The sequence below is a fragment of the Phacochoerus africanus genome, chromosome 3 (assembly GCF_016906955.1).
Source record: "Phacochoerus africanus isolate WHEZ1 chromosome 3, ROS_Pafr_v1, whole genome shotgun sequence".
Classification (NCBI taxonomy): Eukaryota; Metazoa; Chordata; class Mammalia; order Artiodactyla; family Suidae; genus Phacochoerus; species Phacochoerus africanus.
Window position 1 is genome coordinate 189,647,522 of NC_062546.1, and position 21,466 is coordinate 189,668,987.

Here is a 21,466-nt window from a genome sequence, read left to right on the forward strand (position 1 = left end):
TACATAAGTTAATACAAGAAAGAGCGTCAAAGAGTAGTCCTTCCCCAGTTAAGAGTTCTCATGCTTTATTGTAGCCATGTATTTTCATCTTTGCCTTACCCACTAGGTTATAACCACTGCTATAACACCAGGGCCAAGCACCATGTCTGGCACATTTAGACTTTCATTAAATAAGTGTTTAAATAAATGTTGAAGGAAGGGATGGAGGGAAAAGAAGTGGAAAAGGAGGGGGGAGGAGGGAAGAAATGGCAGGAGAGAATCGATAGAGAAAGGGAGGAATAATGAATAAAATTGCCGTAATGTTTTCCATGAAGAGAAAAGAAAGCTTCTAAAACAGATAAAAAAATAAGAGAGCTTTTTTTTTTTTTTTTTAATGGCCACACTGGTGGCATATGGAAGTTCCCAGGCCAAGGATTGGATCCAAGCTGTAGCTGCGGCGAAACTGGATCCAGATCCTTTAACCCACTGGCCAGGAAGTGCACCCATGCCTCCACAGCAATTGGAGCCGCTGCACTCAGATTCTTAACCCACTGCACCACAAGTGGGAACTCCTGAGCGCTTTCAGTAAAAATCTCAGTGGATATGACTCTTGGCAATGAAGATGGAATTAAGTGCTCTTAGGGAAAACATTCTTCCAAGTGACAATGAAGAGAGCTGATAGCCCTGAAAGAACCAAGGAGAGAGAACGGTGGACTTGAGGGGTTTTTCTAGATTCCACATCTACGAAAATCCAAACGTCAATCCTACAAGTGTGTTCCGCCAAGCTTCTTCCAAAGAGCACCACTGGGGGCCAGGCAACCTTATTCATCCATGTGATAATCTAATCTAAACGGCATTAGAAGTGAAGTAGACGTGTGTGGGTTCCCCACTTCCAAGTTCTTATTAATACTGCATTCATCCAGTCCCCGCAAAAAAAAAAAAAAAAAAAAAAGCAGTGTTGGGCAAGTTTTCATAACTGTTTATTCATTATAAATAGTAAATATTTACTGCACTTTTTACAGGAAAGACATTTTTACAACACATTGTTGTTGGCTGAGGCTGCAACACAAAGATAGCTCTTTTCTTGATCCATCACCCCCTAAGACCAACGTAGGAACTAAACTCAGTACTAGGTCTAGTCTCACTAACTCACTACGTCATAGTTCTTAACCCTAAAAGGAATGTATTTGTGCCCACTTCGTTCATGGTTCCAAGAATAGAAAGAAATAAATAACACTGCCTTCCACCTTCCCGTTCCTCTTAACAGCTCAAAAAAAAATTTATTGACATTCTAAAATGTCACCACACAAACATATGTAAACCTCAGTTCCCATCATTTTTTAATATCGGATATTACTGTATAATTTAAAAGTACATGAGAGCCATGTGGACATTTCTCTTGTTGCCCTGCCTTTCCTAGAAAAGAGAAGAATGTAAACGTAGTCATTTTAAAAGCATTATTCTCTAACACGGTCTCTAATCAAAAGGAGCAAGCTGGATGTTGGTTGTCCAGCAAATGGCAACCACTGCATTCTACCACGATGAATGGGCTGCAAAAATAAAGCACCTGCAAAAATATAGTTCTGATTCTGTTTCTACGGCCCTGGCCATCGCCAAAGCCTCCGTGAGGTACACAATATTGCACACTGATAAGCAGCTGTGGGAATGCACGTCACTTCTCCACCGCGCCCTCCCTCGCCCAGGTTGGCTTCCAAATGAAAAGAAATTGGGCTAATGTCTCACGCCTCCCCCACACAAGAAAGAAAACCAGCTTTTCTTCCAGTTCCCCCATATCCTGTTAGCAAGACGTGTCCCTCTGGGACAGTTACTGACAACTGAGTTACAGATGAGGGTAAGATAACAAATAATTTATTCGGGAGGTCTTTCACATCTAGTCTAACTTCCTAAAAATGGTGGCATTGATTTTTATATCCATTTCCAGTGTGTCACAGTCAAGGACTCCTCTGTTCCTGCTTCGTGGAGCGAGCAGTTTTAAAGTTGTAGAAGTATCAGCATCGGACATCAAACACGTTATGCTCTTGAGTATTCTCCTACTATCTTTCAGAACATTTCTGCTTGCCCAAACCAGATAAATCACACACACACACACACACACACACACAAATGGAATGTTTTAGCTCCTTGATCATCAGCACTAGAGAGTCAGGATATTTGATATGTAGCCATGTTAAATCATTGCCTTAAAATGCTGCATTTGTCTTTCATCGTTCTGGATCTTCCTCTTCTCCACTGTTTTTGTCCAACACGTTCAAAAGAATTTGAAACCAACTACTGGAGAAAGAAAATCCATCACTCTCCTTTGTCTCCCGTTGAGACTGCCCCCTAAGAGGATGATTTTTTTTTTTTTTTCTGAGAAGATTCTTCATGTCTAGGCTGTGGAGACCGGAAGCAGGGCCAGTTTAAGCTCCAAGTGGACAGTTCACTTAGGCGATATCTGGCTTCAGATAATGAAAGGCACCTGTAAGGAAACACACACAGCTTTTCAGGTCAGGCAGGGACAATTCACAGCAAGGGGCAAAATCAGCTACAGGCTGACAATGTCATATTTAATACCGTGGTATCAAAGGATCGAGGCTAATATTTTTATTCCTGAGACAAGTTTGACAGAACTCTGTGTCCTCAGGATTATGCTCCATATGATCCTTGAGCTGACCTCATTAAGAACATGTGTTTCTAATGCCAGGGGTTATTTCATTTGGGCCAACCCTTGTGTTTTACCTAGTGGCAATCAGCTTTCACGTCTCAGCAATTAATAACCGCAAGATGTTGTTGACATCGGTTAAGAAAATAATTACACAAGGAAGCCCTTGCTGGAACAACCAGCTGGCGTTGGTCACAGGATTGATACCCGGATGGAAGCCTTAACCATGCCACCACCTCCCTTTTCTCAAGGAAGAGTAAAAAAAAATTCATCCTTCCAGGAGTAATTACCCCCTAGAAAGTCCAAGGCTTACTTTGTCCATACTGCCCATACTGGTAGCCTGTGACTGGGTCCATACTGTAGCCCGTGGTACTGTAGGTGGGTGGGCAATAAGACTGAGAAGTCGGCAGACTGTCCAAGCTCTTCATATGCTCTAGTCTCTGGCTGCAGCTGGCGGACACCGTGGTGGTAGGTTCCAGGCCCCCAGTGAGAGGTGAGAGCGCATAGTCGGTCTGGGGCTGATGGGGTACCCCGCCGTGGTTGGTCAGGAGTCCCATTACCTAAAATAGACAGGCAGATGGGGACGCAGTGAGAACGCAAGGGGGACCAGACTCTAGCCTATTGCTGAAAGAATAGGTGGAAAAGGCCAAATTGTATTTCTTTGGAAATCTACTGTTAAAGAGTTGGCCTGAAGATGGTGACCTCCATTCAAAGTGGCAGAGATATTTATTACATTATGCCCAATGAGAGCATCGAACTACAGTTTCAGGGGGGAAAAAAAAGGAGAGGAGGAGAGGAGAAGGAGGTGGAGGAGGAAGGAAAGAGAGAAAGAAGGAAGGAGAGAAGGTGAGAGACAGATGACACCATGCCCTTAGTGACAACATCAGACTGGGAATTCAAAGAGCGGGGAGGGAAAAGGAATGCAAGGATACAGGCACACAGGGACAGAAGGCCGGAGGGAAGAATAAATGATATCAGTTCATACTGAGTAATGTCTAACCACATATTATAGCTGGAAGGCTCATGTGTCATTTTAAACAAGCATTTGCTTACATTTTTTTAAAATGTTAAATGAATCCAAATCAAATTCCCTATGTTTATTTTGAGCTCTGTCTTTTTTCATAGCATTCCCTCCCCATCTTGGTTGTTCCTCAGTAATTAGAAATGAGTACTCCCTCCCTGAGGCTCCCTTGAGTTTTCTTCATCCCTCCTACTGTGTAATCAGTAGTTAGACACCTACTTTGAATAGTGAGAGCTCTGAAGGGGGTAACCTACTGATCTGTAAATCCCCAGCACCTGGAGTTCCTGTCACGGCTCAAAGATAACGAACCCGACCAGTATCCATGAGGACTCGGGTTCAATCCCTGGCTTTGCTCAGTGGGTTAAGGATCCGGCATTGCTGTGAGCTGTGCTGTAGGTTGCAGATGCAGCTTGGATCTGATGTTGCTGTGGCTGCAGTGTAGGCTGGCAGCTACAGCTCGAATTTGACCCATAACCTGGGAATTTCCATATGCCATGTGTGCTGCCCTAAAAAATAAATAAAATAAAATAATAAAATAAATCTCCAGCACTTACAGAGTGCTTGGCACATAGGAGGTGCTGAATGAATGAATGGATGGTAAACAATTGTCTGAGTCACTGCCTCCATTAACTCATCTTTTCATTTTTCTCTCTAAGCTAAATTTTCCTAAGAAATGTTTAAAAATAAATAAATAAATAAAAGCCTAAAATGCAAACGCATTATAAGAAGTCTGTTTAGTTTGTTTTTTTTTTTAAATAACTCTGGAGAGCAAGAAAACTTAAGAAAAAACAAAACAAAACTGTGAAAACAGAACAACTTTCTGATTAGCACGGTGACGAGTTCCACAAACTCAAGCTCGCTGACCCTTACAACACCTTGTGATGGAAGTAAGTGGATAATTAATTTTGCAGCTGGAAAACTGCCACCCAAGAGAGGAAGTGATTTTTCTCAACTTCATACAAGTCAGCAGCAGGGCTCAAAAAGCAACTGCAGAAGAAATCAAAGGCTGGGTGTAAAGACTCCAGAAAATAGCACCTGCCTACAAAGTATTTTGATGCAGGGGCCCACCATTGCACAGTATTTCCATTCTAGTCCTGTTGTATTTTAGGAAGTTTGAAGCATATGGAGATTAAAGTGTACAAATAACAGCAAAAGGCAAGGGCAGTAATGAAACCCAACCCTGACTGTAGGCCTTATGTTATCCACCAAGGTAATTCAGGCCACAGCATCCTGGGTGGAAGGGTACCAGCAGGGGGAGGGGAAGATGAAACTTGCATTCCAGAAAGCTTCCTAAATTAGATCCCAAAACCAATGAGGCCACAATCCCCTTTGGGAAGGGTTTGCATAATCCTTATAGCTAAACAAAATCTTCTTGAAATAAAGCTTTAAACTGATCCATCTTCAATTAGCCCCAAAATACCAAAAAGAGAGAGAGAGAGAGAGAGAGAGAGAGAGAATCTGTTCACCGCCTTCTATGGCTTAGCCTTTCTTCCTCTGTTCCATTTTAACAAGGCCCGCTCGCCCTCTCCTTGTCCCAGTCCCTGTTCTCCATTTCCTCGTCCAGCACCGAAGTTCTTGTATAGGTGAGCAGGTGGGGTGGGGGTGGGGAGGTTGTGTTGGGGGGGTGTCTAGGGAAACCAACACAGTCATACCCCCATTTTTAAAGACACTCCGAGGGAGCTAAACTTTCTCAAGCTTGAGAGTTTTCAAAAATCTCTAAAAATTACTTCTATTCAAAAAAATTAACTCTAGGTTTGAGAGCATAGTTTTGTTTAATGGGGGTTAGGGGAAAATGAGAGTCAAAGAATAAAACAAGAATCAGCAGGAGCCGCAGCTCCAGCAGGATAAAAAGTCATCGGAACATGGAGCTCTGATACAGCATGGTTGATTACTTCACTTTCTCATTTAAAAAAAACTAAACATGGGAGTTCCCATTGTGGACCAATGACAATGAATCTGAGAAGTACCCATGAAGATGTGAGTTCAATCTCTGACCATGTCCAGTGGGCCAGGGATCAGTGTTGCCATAAGACGTGGTGTAGTCCCAGACGCAGCTCAGATCCCAAGTTGCAGTGGCTGTGGTGTAGGTGGGCAACTGTTGCTCCAATGCGACCCCTGGCCTGGGAACTTCCATATGCCACAGGTGCGGCCCTAAAAAGCAAAAAATAAATAAATAAATAAATAAATAAAACCTAGACATAACCCCAAATGCATTTAAGTTATTTCCTGAATGCTCTTCCACCTACACATTTTTTTTCTTTTTAACCTTTCTTTTAGCTCATGTAAATGATTTTACAGTATGTATTTGAAAAATTACAAACCTCAATTGATACACTAATTTATTAAATATTTTATTTTGGCCCCAAATCATTAATACTTATTAGAAGGAAAGAGTCTTTAAAATAGAGGCTGCTCAATGCCAAATACACTCCTTTCAAATCAGGAGCACCTTTCTGTCTACTGGCTTACTGGGCAATAGTGAACAAGGAAAATAAAAATATTAAAAGTGAGATTTTTTTTTTTTAATGAAAGAGGCATTATGATACAGGGCACAAATATTTTACTGTGTAAATAATCTGTACTAAGTTTTTTTTTTTTTAAAGCAATTGTGTGACTATATCAATTCAGAGAAGAAACATATCCAGTGGTACTGGATACAACGGAAATATATTTTTAATTAACAGTGTCCTTCATGAAGATACTTACTTGAAACTCTTTTAATGGTATACCTCTTTAAGGAAGAGGTGGAATACTCTATATACAGCTGAAGTTGAAGAGTAAGAGCAGAATTTTATTCAAAACATGCACACTTTCCCATGAGCTATACATACATTTTTTTGGTGATAAAATTTTTTTAATCCTCTACCATGCATTTCTTGCTTGCATAACTTTGAAGGCAGCAATAACTTTGTCGTGGGGGGAAAGAAAACAAGAAAATCCTAAAAGAAACAAATGAGTCCTTCCTATAAGCCAAATTCAGCTTCTGATGTTCATGTAGCAACTTTTTACAGTTGCTGAATTAGAAAAGTCCTTAGGACAGGAAGACCTTGAAATATATCTTGTGGAGGATGGAGAAGATATAGTACTATCTGCTAAAGCCATATTCTAGAGCCAGAGAAAGATAGCTCCTTATAGGTGCCAGAATACAGTGTCACGAAGACATCCTGGCTCATGACCAGTCAGGAAGGATGGCTGCTGTATGAATGGAACAAGAGGGATGCTTGTTGGATCTTCCTGTCATTATTAATATTGCCACACACCGGAAGCTAGTGACAGCTCCTGGTTTAGCAACTGCCCTTAGCTCAGCAGCCCAATACTCATGGAAGCTCATGTGAGGAAATAATGAGGACTGGGTCCCTTTGACTTTCCTGATGGAGCCGAAGAGACAGATATTCACCCACGAGTTTTCCTTTCCACTGTGGGGGTCACAAACTGTAATCATAACTTCTTCCTCAAGAATTGTATAAGGATGGAGAAAGAGGCACTAATGCTTTCCTCCACTTGGTTTGAAATGGAAATTAAGAAATAATGTAACTAACTGATAAGATATGAGGTCCTACTATACAGCACAGGGAACTATATCCAATCTTTTGGGATAGAGCATGATGGTAGATACTATGAGAAAAAGGGTGTATATATATATATATATACATATATATATATGTGGCTGGGGCACTATGCCGTACAGCTAAAATTGGCATAACACTATAAATCAACTATAATAAAAATTAAATAAACAAATAAATGAATTGATAATTAACTGAAACTAATCACTGAAATAAGAGGGATTTATTTCAATGTTTCACACCGAGAAAACTTGAGGAATGTATATCACTTCAATAACTTCTTATTTAAAAATTAAAAAGGATATCTGTGTTGGAAAAGAAAAATAACTGTATCAGTACAAATACATTACTTCCTCTGAACATAATTTAAAAACTTCACATCTCTGTGGAAGGGTCTCATTACACTTTTATGTATGTTTCTTTAAAAGCAGTTTTGCTCTTTCATGTGGTTCAAGGGAAGCTATGGAAATTTCTTCTTCCCGCATGAATTTGGGAAACAAACTTCTTAGAACTCCCCCAATATGGTCAGGGAATGTCTTCCAGTCATATTTTCTTTTTAAGAATATTATCAGGATTTCTTTCACACATGCTTTCTCCTATAGCAATTTGTAATTCAAAGCCTAAAATAGAATCTTCACTAGTTGCAAAGTGGGGTTTTTTTTTTTCCTCACAAATCTTTAGTAAGCCATTTTATTTTATTTTATTTTATTCTGAGGTAAGAGAAACACAATTGCCTGCTTTTCACAAACAATTTCAAAGAAAAAGAAATAAACCCAGGGCTACTTAGTTCTGTCTACTGAACACCAATCACATCCTTATTAAATGTCAGATATGTCCAGAAACTGCAATGAACAGAAAAGCTTTTCCTTTTATAAAGATCTCTGTTCTGTCTCCTTGGGAAGGGAGGTGGGAGGAGGATTTTTTTTTTTTTTTTTCTTTTCATTGAGTAAAACTCTTAGGTGAGCATCTGAAAAAAATCTATTAAGTTTATTGGTAAATTGTTACCTCCAAAAACATTTCCCAGACATCATTTCTAAATTGTTCTATGGATAATCCTTAATAACAAATTCAAGCCTTAGAATTGTGAACTGGGACTTCTGCTGGTTCCTCAGTCCTTCCCATTATTAGAGACATTTTTTGAAGATCTCTTTAAGCTCATTCTCAAGTTTCAGAATTCCAAATAGGTTGTTTATATCTTGATTGGAAGATTATATGGTTCAGGAGAAACTAACTCTTTACAATTGCTTCATGCCATATTTCTCTTGAATTAATTTTCCCATTTTAAGATTAAATATAAAAGATTAAAAACTATGAGCCAAATTAAGCTTTACTTTTAAAACAATGTGTCTGGAAAATATTTGTCTTGGCGTAAGTGTTATGGTTTCGCCATCCCTTGAAAATGCTCAGAGCTTATCAGAAATCTAAAATGATTTAGCAAATTATGGTGTATGTCTAGGCTCTTCTTTTTTTCCATAGCAGGAATTCTGGTTCACATCTTTATTTTCTTTTTTGTCCTTAAGTAATCAGATCCTCTTCTGATTTAACATTCAATAATACACTTTTAGTTGCATAGAAAACCGTTATGAATTACAGCTTTGTGTAAAACAGTTTTTTTTTTTTCCCCCCAGCTTCCATCCTTTTCTCCAAAAGTCTAACAATTATAAACTTTCAAAATTTGGAAATAATTTATTTCCAGAACCAAGCAAAAAATTCAAATGTTTACACAAGTGTGTTTTTCCCATATGGGTGCTACTGGAGTCATAGTTGAATTTCAGCAAGTGTATCATTGAGCCTGAAATACCTAAATTTGAACAGCAGAGACTTTCCTAAAAATGTTGCCTTCAGATTCAAATGCCTTAGGAATTATTCTGCAGTTGATTAGCATCTAAATAATTAGATTTTTGGCCCTGTCTGTTTGAAAGCTGTAAGAGGGAAGTTGCCTAAAGGCAGAAATTTCTCTTAAGGTACGATGACGACCTTCTCACCCACCCCGAGTTATGGGAAGGGCATGGCTGACCTTTACCTACCCAGAGAGAAAACCAGTGCATGCAAATGTCCAGCTAAATGCATCCTTATTTTTTATTTTAATCCTTAGCTAACATTTTATAAGCAGCTTTGTTTCATGCATGAGGAAGTATGGGCTCCAGACAAGTGTGGTTCATATGGTGCATACATTTCCAAGCATTGTTTGTAAAAAGCACAATAGGTACTGTCTCCGTTAAACTCTAAGTGTTATTTGTGCTTTAATCTCCAGCTCTGGGACCAGTTACAGAATAACTTTGACTCTATCAACTCTTTAGAATATCTATTTCTCAATAGACCTAAACTGTTAAATGGAGAGCAATACTCTTCAGAGACTGATGCTTAAAATGTAAATCTAGGCCCAAAGAATTAGCACAGGAATGGCTTGCAAGAGACATGTACATGTGTATACGCACCTAGAGAGTTTACTTCTAAACAATGATGAATAACCACATCGTGTCCATCTAGTACCAATAAAATAAAGCCCATTAAGAGAAAGCTTATTTCACCTAAATGAGAAAGTATGCCAGTTAATACAGTTGGTATTGGACTATGTTAGACCCACCATGGGCTGTAATAAAATTCTCATATGTTTTAATTCATTTACGCATGCCTGCATTTAATATGCTTTGTGACCATGTCTACAATTAATATGATTTATGAGAAAAGAACATGTGCGATATTGGGGGGAAGGGTGTTGCATACATATTTTTTTCTTCTGTGAATGAAAAATATAGCAAAACAGCTCAAGGAAAAGTGTTGGCCGTTAGCATATTGAGATGGACTGACGGAGCCCTGAGTAAACTTGGGCGAGTTAATGATATCCTCTTATCTGACCCTGACACATTTGCAGCATGTAATTTACAGAAGCTCTGTCCAGGGAATCTTGACAAATGCTCCTAACGATGTCAGGGCAATGTTCCATTCTAATGTAAAACAGATGTGGGTCAGATACCCTCATTCATCACTGAACACAGAGCGTCTCAAACTCTTTCTGGGAGGAATGACATTACCTGCTGTTAACTCTTCTCGTTTCAGGAAATTTCTCACAACCACAGTAGCCCTCTGAAGAGTCAGCACTCAAACCTATCACCGTTTCTAAAACCTGTCTGAAAACATGACTGTGGAAAATCAAACGTATAACTTGGTGCAATTTCATGACTACCTCAGGACACGTTTACCAAATATTGATTGGCCTTTTGGGCCCTAGGATTCCCAATGTAGAAAGGGAGAAGCTCTACACTTGGGCAGCCCATAGGGCTTCAGTGAGATGGCCTTCAAAACGTTCTCCCTAATTGCCCATAACCTAAGCCTGCATTGAAGGAAATGCAGGGCGGATTCATCCTAATAGCCATTTGTAAATGCACAACTTATTGAATCATAACTGCCCAGCTCTGTCTGAGATTTCACCAAAAAACTTACAAGAACCTAGCTGTCCTGTTGCCTTTTAGACTGAAAGGTCTTGACTCTGCCCCTGTGAAGCAGAGGGGTACTGGGCCATGCTATATTTTCATCCCCTTAAAACTCTCCCTTGCACCCAATACTCTAACAATAAGGAGGGGAGACCTCCTAGCCTACTACAGGACGAGAAAGTTGCCCAGCTCAACAATGAGATCTCTTCTTTCTTACAGAACATGTGCGATGTAGGAAAATATTTCTGTGGCTGCCCAAAGTTCGTGTCATAAGACTTCAGCTACTAAATGCGTGAAGAGTATAGAAGAGAAACTTCCCTAACCTCCTCTTCATGAGAAGGAAGGTTATGTCCTTGGGACCGAGAAAAAGGCCAACTGAAAGATCAAGTGGTACTGATTTAATGAGTAGATATCTAGAAAACTATTTCTATGAACCACAGGAAAGCAGAGCATAGCCCTGAAAAAGTTTGAGAATAAACTTACCCTTCAGGAAATGTTTTCTGTCCTGTTTCACAGGTCTTGTGTTAAGGCAGAATAAGCTTTCATTTAAGATGCATGGAGGAGTTCCTGTTGTGGCACAGTGGAAACAAATCCAACTAATATCCATTGGCGTTCCCGTCACAGCGCAGTGGTTAACGAATCCGACTAGGAACCATGAGGTTGCAGGTTTGGTCCCTGGCCTTGCTCAGTGGGTTAAGGATCCAGCGTTGCCGTGAGCTGTGTAGGCTGCAGACGCGGCTTGGATCCCACGTTGCTGTGGCTGTGGTGTAGGCCGGCAGCTACAGCTCCAATTTGACCCCTAGCCTGGGAAACTCCATATGCTGCAGGAGCAGCCCAAGAAATGGCAAAAAAAAAAAAACTAATATCCATAAGGATGTGGGTTTGACCCCCAGCCTCACTCAGTGGGACAGGGATCCGGCGTTGCCGGATGTATGGTGTAGGTTGCAGACATGGCTCGGATCCTGAGTTCATGTGGCTGTGGTGTAGGCCAGCAGCTGTAGCTCCAATTCAGCCCCTAACCTGGGAACTTCCATATGATGCGAGTGTGACCCTAAAAAGAAAAAAAAAAAAAAGATGTATGGAAACTTGTAACAGTGGGAATAATATAAACACACTGCTGTATAAAATAGATGATGAATGAAAACCGACTGTATAGCAATAGTTACTCAATAGTTTGTATTGACACATATGTGAAAAAAATATGTTTATATGTATGACTGATTCACTTTGCTTGCATATCTGAAACTAATACAACATTGTAGGTCAACTACAATGTATTTATTCTACAACCAATAAATTTAAATTTATAAAAAAAGATACTTGTAACAACTAACAAGTCTATGGATATTGGACAACATCTGAACCTACAGTCTTTCAAGAACCAAAAGCTACAGTTCCACCGAACTCAAATCCTACCTTCTCTAATTCCTCTACCCTTCCCAATTCCAGCAACACTGGACCAGAAAAGATGCTGTGACGCTTTTCCATCTGAAAACTTACTTGTGTCCTTGATCATAACCTAGGCAGTGGCTATGTCTCCTGTTTCCTAGGCAACTTGAAGTAGGCTGGCAAGCTACAGGGCCCACGGTGAGGCCATGTACATAATTCTTTGATCTACAGAAATTAACTCGGCTCCTACAGATGTTGACAAAATAGAGTTTTTGGGTTTTCTGGTTTTTGTAATTTAGTGATAAAAAGAACTCCCAGAGTTCCCTTGTGGTGCAGTGGAAACAAATCCAACTAGTATCCATGAGGACCAGGGTTCAATCCCTGCCCTTGCTTAGTGGGTTGGGGATCCAGGGTTGCCAGGGAACGGTGGTGTAAGTCACAGACCTGGCTCAGATCCCAAGTTGCTGTGGCTGTGGCATAGGTCAGCAGGTGTTGCTCCTATTTGACCCCTGGCCTGGGAACTTCCATACGCTGGGGGTGTGGCCCTAAAAAGACAAAAAAAGAAAAAAGAAAGAAAGAAAAGAAAACTTCCTAATCCCTTCACTCAAAATTATTCAGTTGGATTGCCTCTTACTTTCTAAAATCTTTCCATTGTACCAATTATTTCAGCTATCTCTCTCCTTTGCTGGTGAGAGATAGTGTAACATTCATCGGATTCTCCTGACTTTGGGTGAGTATCTAGTATCTTAGAAGCTGGATTGTGGATTTTTCAAAAATGAGTTCACATCGGTATATTTCAACCAATCGAAACAAGAATAAGGGAGTTCCCATTGTGGCTCAGTGGAAATGAATCCAACTAGTATCCATGAGGATTAGGGTTTGGTCCCTGGCTTCGCTCAGTGGGTTAAGGACCTGGTTTTGCTGTGGCTGTGGTGTAGGCCAGCAGCTTACAGCTCAAATTGGACCCCTAGCCTGGGGATTTCCAAATGCTGAGGGTGAGGCCCTAAAAAGAAAAAAGGAAAAAAAAAAGAAAAAGATACAATAGGACAATCCTGCCCCCTCCCCACTCTTAGCCTCACAGACTGAAGATGGTTGCCTCTTATTTTCATTGTAGTGGGTTCTCAGGTTATTGTGATCTGAATTCTTCAAACAAAACCAATATTTGTACATTGTATTTCCAAGGACTCATACCCCAGGTCCATCACAAAGACTGCATTCTGAATGGACACCAATATGAGTCCTTAGGTCTTTAAAAACATCCAGATAAGACACCTGAAAATACTCTAGTCCACTAAGAAACTGCATTTCCTTTGATATTTTTCAGCTTTTCCGTTTGCCTTCTTTTTTGGGGACAAACAAAAACAGGGTTTTTGTCAGAGGCCCGTGTGTTACTTTGAGGTAAACAATAATGAAAGGCCCATTGCAACAAACAGTATTATCACTTTATAAAAATCATTTAATTTTTTTAAGTACTGTGTTTCTCAGTAGAAGAAATAGCTCATGGGACAACTTTTTCAATATCTTCTAAGTATAACGAGAGGATGAAACAGAAGCTTACAGTTTACTTGCCTGCAGACCAGTTTACTCCTTTTCTCTGCCTCATCTAAACATTATTAAGCAGTTTATAGCTTCTTCTTTAAAATTACTCTTTTTCCTCCTAAAGTCACATGCAGAGGGATTGAAAATGTATTGAAGCAGAAAATAACACCAGAAATTAAATAGAAGAAACAAGAGTTCCCGCTGTAGCCTAGTAGGTTAAGATTCCGATAGCAGCAGCTTGGGTAGCTGCAGAGGCATGGGTGAAACCCCTGGCCTGGCACAGGAGGTTGAAGGATCTGGTGTTGGCACAGCTGTAGACTCAGATTCACTCCTTGCCCCAGGAACTTCCCTATGCTTTGAGTGTGGCAGAAAGAAAAGAGAGAGAGAGAGAAAGAAAGGAAAAAAGAGGGAGGGAGGGAGTGAGGAAGGGAGGGAAAAAGGAGGAAGGAAGGAAGGAAGGAAGGAAGAAGGAAGGAAGGAGGAGGAGAAAGAAAGAGAGAGAAGAGAGAAAGAAAGAAGAAGAAGAAAGAAAGAAAGAAAGAAAGAAAGAAAGAGAAAGAAAGAAAGAAAAAGGAGAAAGAAAACATTCACTGGTGAAAAAAAATTGAAAGAATCATTCTAGAATCGGACAAATCAAGACTTGGGTCTCTACCCATTTTTTCATTCAGCAATCAAAGGAAATATTCCTTAAAACTTGGTAGTCTGATCCTCAATGAAAGGGATCCGTAGTTAAGTTAGAGAACCCTGAGTTCAATGAACATGTTTCTCTACTGCAAGACTTGTCAGAGCCTTGTCAAGATTTGTCAGGGCTAATGTGCCCTGGGACTCTGAAAGATAGAGGGATATAATTTGAAACATTTACCAAATTGTTGATTCAAAACCCTCTTTCCCCCAAACTACGATTCAAAGAGCTCACTTTGGGGAACAAGCCTCTATTATGAGACACTGTCTAGTTTCTGGGTGTTCAAAGATGATTATAACCTCTAGCTTCATGCCTCTAGAAGCCCATAGTCCAAGGGCAGATGGATATATTATCAGATAATGCAGTGTGGTATGTGTTTTAACAAGGTATAAATACACTAATGTGGCATCAACAGAGACTAAGCCAAGAAATTCTGCGTGGAAGAGTCATGGAAGTGTTGATATTGAACAAGAAATTTTCCCATGGAATCATGCAGATAGAGGGTCACCTCTACAAAGCATTTTTTAATCTGTAGTTATTTAATGAGATTTTCTTTTTAATGCCAGCTGCTCGAAATGAGACACAAGTATTTTGTGGGGGGAATAAAAAGATGATTATTTCTTTAAGTAATGCGTGCACCTTTCATTAATTCAGTGCTGAGGACTGTTCAATCATTTCACAGCTAAGAAATATTCCCTACAAGATAAAAGTATAACCCTTTGATTCCACAAAATGCATTGTCTCAAAGGATCTCCCAATTTACCAACTTTTCCATTGATCAGTGAAGACAATGCAATCACTAATCTCAGAAACTCTAGTTTACTGAACTCTAGCGAAACGTCAAGAGTAATTTTTAAATATTATACTACACGTTGAAAAATATACACCTCTGATGAAACCCAGACTGTTTTGCAGAGACAGATTCTTTAGAAAAAAAAGCAAAAAATAGTACACAACTAATGACTGAATCCAGTCTTCTGTGTCTGCAGTACAAAGCACACATTCAGCCTCTAATTGAATAAATATGCAAGTATTCAGATTTCTGTAGATATTGCCATTTTGCAAACTCAGTAATATATTAAAAGCTTTACATTGCATTCCAACCACATATAAAGGGTTGATTCAGACCATTGGCCTCACACTAGAATCAAGTATAGCTTTCCTGTGTTTTAGTGACTACAAAGAAAAACTTTTTATTCTAGTAGTTTAGTTATGGACCAAGCAATCACACTCAATTTTTTTCTCCTCAATGGCTAAAGGAATTCAAATGGGCCTAGAAACCATGGGGTTGTTACATTTGATTTGTCCAAGGTACAGGAGAAAGTAGCTGATGGAATTGCTATTTAAATCAATTCAGCAGGCACCAAAAAAATTTAATTCAGCAAGAAAGGTTTTCTTGTGGCTCATTTCAGTGACATAATGTGAGATTCAAGCGTTGGCGGCGGCTGCTCCCTTCCTTTCTTTAAAAAGGAGATTTTGGCCAAGTGCTTGTTTCTCTCACAATTCTCCAGATCTGTAACTAACTCAAGAGGCTGTGACTAGAGCTGACATAAGCCAGGGCTCTCTTCATACTCTTTAAGAGTAGCAACCACAGCCTTCAGAGAAAAACCAAAGGCACCAGGTCAATTACAGCCTGCACTGATTCAACAAACGGATTAGCAGCAATGTTTTCACCACCAAGCAGAACATCTTGAAAACCTAATATGGCAGAATGGAAACATGCAAATGGCCAATGGTTATTCTGAAATGGGCTTATGTATGATCATAAACATCCTTGAGCCTTCATAAACATGGGGAGGGGGGTGCTTCTGCAGCCCTGGTTTTGAGCTCATGAACTGCTTTAGAAATGAAACAGAAAGAAGCCGAGGCTTTGGAGTGGCTGCCACTTTTGTATGGAATGTCTCTCTGTCCACACTTTGTTTGACACCCAACCAATCTCTTTAATCAAAAGCACTCCTTTTTCTTCCACAGATGAATTTCTGGAAATTGTAAAGGAAGGAAGTGCCTCTGTTGGGAAATGAGTTGGTGGCAGGCCACCTGTTTGTCTGGGTCTTCACGATGATGAAGGTAGGCTGAGGGCACAGGGTCTGCAATCTGTGTATAAAATGGACAAAGCAAATGGCCTGGCATCAGGTAGCTTCTGGATGTGTGCCTGAAATGTCCAGAAAAAAAATAGCTCTCCTAAAACAGGAGCTGGCCCTGCCCTTACTGCTATTGCATGTATCTACAGCACAAAAGAAGCTCAAAAAATTGCCATACCACCAACTTGAAAAGATATTCTCCCCACATAAAACAGAAGAGTACCCATCACAATCACTCTTAATGAAGATACCCCATCCACAGAACACACTGGTCTATAGTAAGCCTTACATCTTAAATGGACAAAGATCCTTCATCTTGACTCGCAGCCAAGGAATTTGAAATAATTGTAAGCACTGTGGGTCCAAAGAATGACAAGCAAAATCAAAAGCAGTTTAGAGTTCTGTGTACACATATTAACACTTAAATGCTTCTCCCTAATAAGTTTCAGGATTAACAAATGTTTGTCAAAAGAAACTGTGCTGAGCAATTGAAATCTAATTTGAAATGGAACCACGACAGTCTAATACATATATGCATGAAACGGAGAAGCTGCCTAATAAGCGTAGCTGACACCAAATATGCAATTTACATACATTACACACTAATAATCTCAATTTTAATATTATTCTTTAAAAGCAACTGGAGGGGTGGGGGAGTTAAAGCTTTTCTTTTGTAAAACAGGAATAAGAACAAAAGTTGATCCTGGCGTCTTCCACCATTAACCACAATCTTGTTAGTATAAAGATCTATCTGCTCTTTCTTGGGTCTGTTCCAGAGATGGTATCTCATCCCCACAGAGTTGTGATGGTTCAACCAGACTTAACAGAAGAATGGTTGACAAACCTGATGAGATCTGCAGACGTATCTTTGTTCCTGAGGTACTGAGTGGAGAGCAAACACTCAAGCATATTGAACTGGTACACAAATCTTTATGTGAATTTTTTCTTTCCTCAGTAGATTATCCATGAAATAGGACAGGTGTACTGGTTATTCAATTACATCTTACCCGAGATCTGAACAAAACTTGAAGTGAGGCCTCTGAGCATAGATCTTACCATGGGGATTTATTAATAACAGCTAAACGTTGTCAAAAAAAAAAAAAGGTTTTTTTGTAATTTAAGCCTATTTTCTTCTTTTATCATTGGTTTTACTCATAAACCAGAAATGAAAATCTACCCATCTGCTCTAAACGTAAAATGTGTTCATAATAATCCAGATTTATACCAAATGTATTTTTAAATATTGCTGAATTGAGAGAGTACTCAAAAGTTATAGCCTCTGAGGTTGCAAAGATGACTTCCTCTTTTTAAGAGGAAAATGCTTAAAATGAATGTAGGAAAGGCTCAGAAAACTTCTTGGATATCAAATGGCTCCGTAGGAAAAAAAAAAATGTCAATGATATAAGAGTAAATGAATCAAAACCATATGGATCAAATTTTCCCTAAAATACACAGTTTGAAAAATTAAGGAGAAAAAGTGCTTGGCAAAATGTGTTTTAGGTTTTTACCAAACCCAAAACATTTGAAGAATCATTTGCAATGGTTGATAAACCCTAAATGCAGCCAAGTTGGCCCATTTTTGTATACTACATAACAATTAAAAAAAAAAAAAAAGCCACTGATGCCATCTTTCACTCAAGAAATCATTAGAAGCTGTCACCAACAACGGGGACTTTGTAGAAGTGGGGAGGTAGCTTGATATGATTAAAGTTTTTTCACTTAATTCACCTTGTTTGGGGGGGTTGGGTATGTGTGTTTTGGAGGTGGGGGAGCAGTGAGGGTAGTGTTTATTGCAAAAGAAAGTTAACTAGGAGAACATGGGCCAAATGTTAATTAGTCTCATGTCTTGAGCATATGGTAATATTTCCTTGGTACTCCATATTCCAAGGCGGCATTCCTTTTTCTCTCCTGCACATGCAGTAAGGTGCTGGAAACATACCAGCTGGGTTTGGAGGCAAAAATGCATGCCTTCTATTTCCCTGTGTTCTTCCTGTAATGTCCCCACACCAAGAAAACTCAGCCTTTCAAAAGGGGGCTGCTACTGCAGCGTAGAGAGAGCCGAAGGGTCCTCATCTCAGAAGGTGCTTTGTTATTCGTTATAAAATCCTCACTCCCTAAAAGGGTCATAGAGTTCAAATGATCCTAGAAATTCAGAGAAAGGAGAAAACTTCAAGGAAATTCGCCTATGCCCATCTCACCCATTACTGAGAATCTCAAGTTCCCTGACAGATCCAGGCTTTGAAGGAGTGTGAAGCCCAGCCCTCCATTTGTGAAGGCTTTCCACCGTTTCGGCAGGAAAATCAAGTTGAATATCAGTGCCGGAGCTCATGGAAAACTTTCTACTGCATTATGTTTCTTGAGCAAGTGAAATATGTCCTTTGGTTTATGAAAGAACTAGTAACAACTGGAAGAGTGATAGACTTGAATTTTAACTCTGCCCATGACTGTGATGTGACAGTGTTGCACTGGCCTCAGCTTTTGCATAAATAAAAATGGGAATGTTCCCCAGACACAGTTACTACTGACTCCCTCAGAACGAGATACACTTGCTAGTGCCTAAGTACTGCACAGATGCTTCTAGCAACTTGAGAAGGGATATGACCAAAGTTTCTCAAAGTTTTCATCAGTATTCTGAGACTAAGAATATCACAGATGCATGTCAGTCTGTTGCTACTCCAGGCTGACCAGATGGACAGGTGTAAACTTTTCCTGAGTCACTGCTTCACACCCATTCTCCCAAAGCTGAGAACTTCTCTGAGTAAAGGGCTGAGAGCATCTAAGAAACATCATTTGACTAATAGCTCTGATTCCAAGATTTGAAAGAATATTTTCTCAGGGGAGCAGATATGTAAGAAACCCCAAAGGAAAATCACCTAAAGCCCACACACAAACAATTTGCTTATCAGAATGATGTCTATTAATTCCTTGACAAGAAATAGAAAGCCGATTTTACAATATTTCACACACATTCAAACTCATGATTTCCAAGCCTGAATGGTGAATGATTCACCAACTTCGATGACTCATATATAATGCACAAATATTACTAACATGTCAAATAGTGTCCACTAAAGAGATCTACAATGAATTGATAATAATGACTCAAAAAACTTTAGATCCAATTCAATTTAAATTAATAAGTAGAGAAAGACCTATGATGAAATGTAAAGGCAGGGAAAAGGCAAGGTGCAAAGTTACATATACTTACTACTTTGATTATATATATATTTAAAAGCAGAAGACCCAAAAAGCACTGAAAATCCATATGCAAAAATATTAACAGTGGCTGCCCAGGGGAATTTTTTTTCTACTACAGATACATTTTTGATTTTTTTTCCATTTTCTACCATAACCATGATGTACATTTTATTGTTGGAAGAAATTAAAAAGTTGATAAGAGGGTGTTCCCACTGGGGTCCAGTGGGTTAAGATTCTGACTTCAGCAGCTCGGGTCACGGTGGAGGCCTGGGTTCAATCCCTGGCCCGGGAACTTCTGTATGCCACAGGTAGAGCCGTAAAAAGGAAGGAAGGAAGGAAGGAAGGAAGGAAGGAAGGAAGGAAGGAAGGAAGGAAGGAAGGAAGGGCGAGAATAAAAAAAAGTTGATAAGAAAAATGCATAAAGCAAAAAAGCATATGAAGAATGTATTAGCAAAAAGAGTGTTAATTAGCCTGAATCCAAAAGTTTAGACAACTAGTCTCTACAAAGTGATTTTAAAATATGACCAAAGGCCCCTGCCTCCATTTTTCATGGAACCTGTCTCCTCTTCACGCAGCTGGGCGCTATCATGAATGAGAGCCAAGACTATGAGCTGGGAATCCTCCATCTGGTCCAGTTCTCTGAGCCTCAGTCGATTTGCATGCATATTAGACGTCCACACCGAGGCAGAGGAAGTAGAAGAGTTGGAGGAGAAGAGGAGAAGTGGTAGTCATAGGAACAGTTCCATTTATAATATTAGATGATCCAATATATTAATAAGTACTTCTCTCTAGCAAGAAGACTAAGGCATCACCACCCTTCCTTTAGTTAACATGTAAAACAGTTATAGACGTGGATTCCTTCCTTCACGTTTTGTTTATAATATTGTTAATAAAGCGAAACAATCAAAAGTAGGGTAGTACATATAACCCCCTACACCCATGCTAAAATAGAGGCATTCCTGAGAAGTGGGTAACCCCAAAGGCTAGAGAAATCTGAGTTCTAATTTCAAATTCTCCTAATTTTCCTACTCTGTCATTTTGTACATCTATCTGGTAAGATAACTAAATCACTCAGCCGTTCATTTTCCGACTTTGTCTAATGAAATAGGAGAAACTTCATATGATTTGTCTCTTTTCTAACTCACTGGAGATGCTATAGAAACCAAGACAATGAAGGTTGAGGAGGAACCTACGGTAGAAATGCAAAATATCCTGCATATTTGTGGTGTGATAAGTGAGTAGTTAACATAATGGGTAAGAGTATAGTCAAGAAATACAGGAGAAGTTGCCTGTGGAATTTTCCATTGCTTGATATTGGAATGATTCCCACCCTGCCACCAACTCTGGAATCATAGCCAGGCTTCTTGAAATCAAGGATTAACAGTTTTTAGGTCAAGTGCTAGTACTTCCACTTATATAATGCAATGTAATACACTTATTATAACACACAAGAAACTAGCAGCTTCCCATAGAGAATATAGACTCCATGTCATTATTTTTATTACACTCGAACACTACGAAATGCCAAGAGAATCCTGGGTCTCACTTTTAAAAAGTGCTTCTAGTTGAAGTTTACTTTTACTGAAACTTTCAACCAAATCGTGTCCATAAAGAGCTTTTCTATGGCCCAAAACTACTTATGTTCAAAACTGCAGAGATAACTACTTCTGATGTTACTTCTAAGCTGTGGAAGAAGCTTCTATGCCATAAATCCAGGCATTTTAAAGATGAATCTATTAATATAAGACCATGATTTTCATGCACAATCACATTCACAAATGCCAGAACTTGGAAATTAAATGTGTTAAAGTCCTGTAGGAAGTATGTCCATTGTTTTCATGTTGTTATTTTCCAGCTGAGGTTTAAAGCCACCTCTTTTTTTTTTTTTTTTAATCCCAGGATGTGCTATAGGAAT

The 21,466-nt window shown here is 39.5% G+C and overlaps 1 protein-coding gene across 1 annotated transcript in view; it reads right to left on the bottom strand.

Annotated features, from left to right (window-relative positions):
- Positions 1-991: 991 nt before the first annotated feature.
- The window catches only part of LOC125121994 (paired box protein Pax-3-like), a 57,143-nt gene continuing 36,668 nt past the window's right edge, over positions 992-21,466 (bottom strand). The window contains exons 6-7 of the mRNA XM_047770258.1: positions 2,955-3,201; positions 992-2,458 (exon numbers count right to left, since the gene is read on the bottom strand). Of these exons, the coding sequence (XP_047626214.1) occupies positions 2,424-2,458; positions 2,955-3,201 (282 nt within the window). The 3' untranslated portion in view covers positions 992-2,423. The remainder of the gene's footprint in view (positions 2,459-2,954; positions 3,202-21,466) is intronic.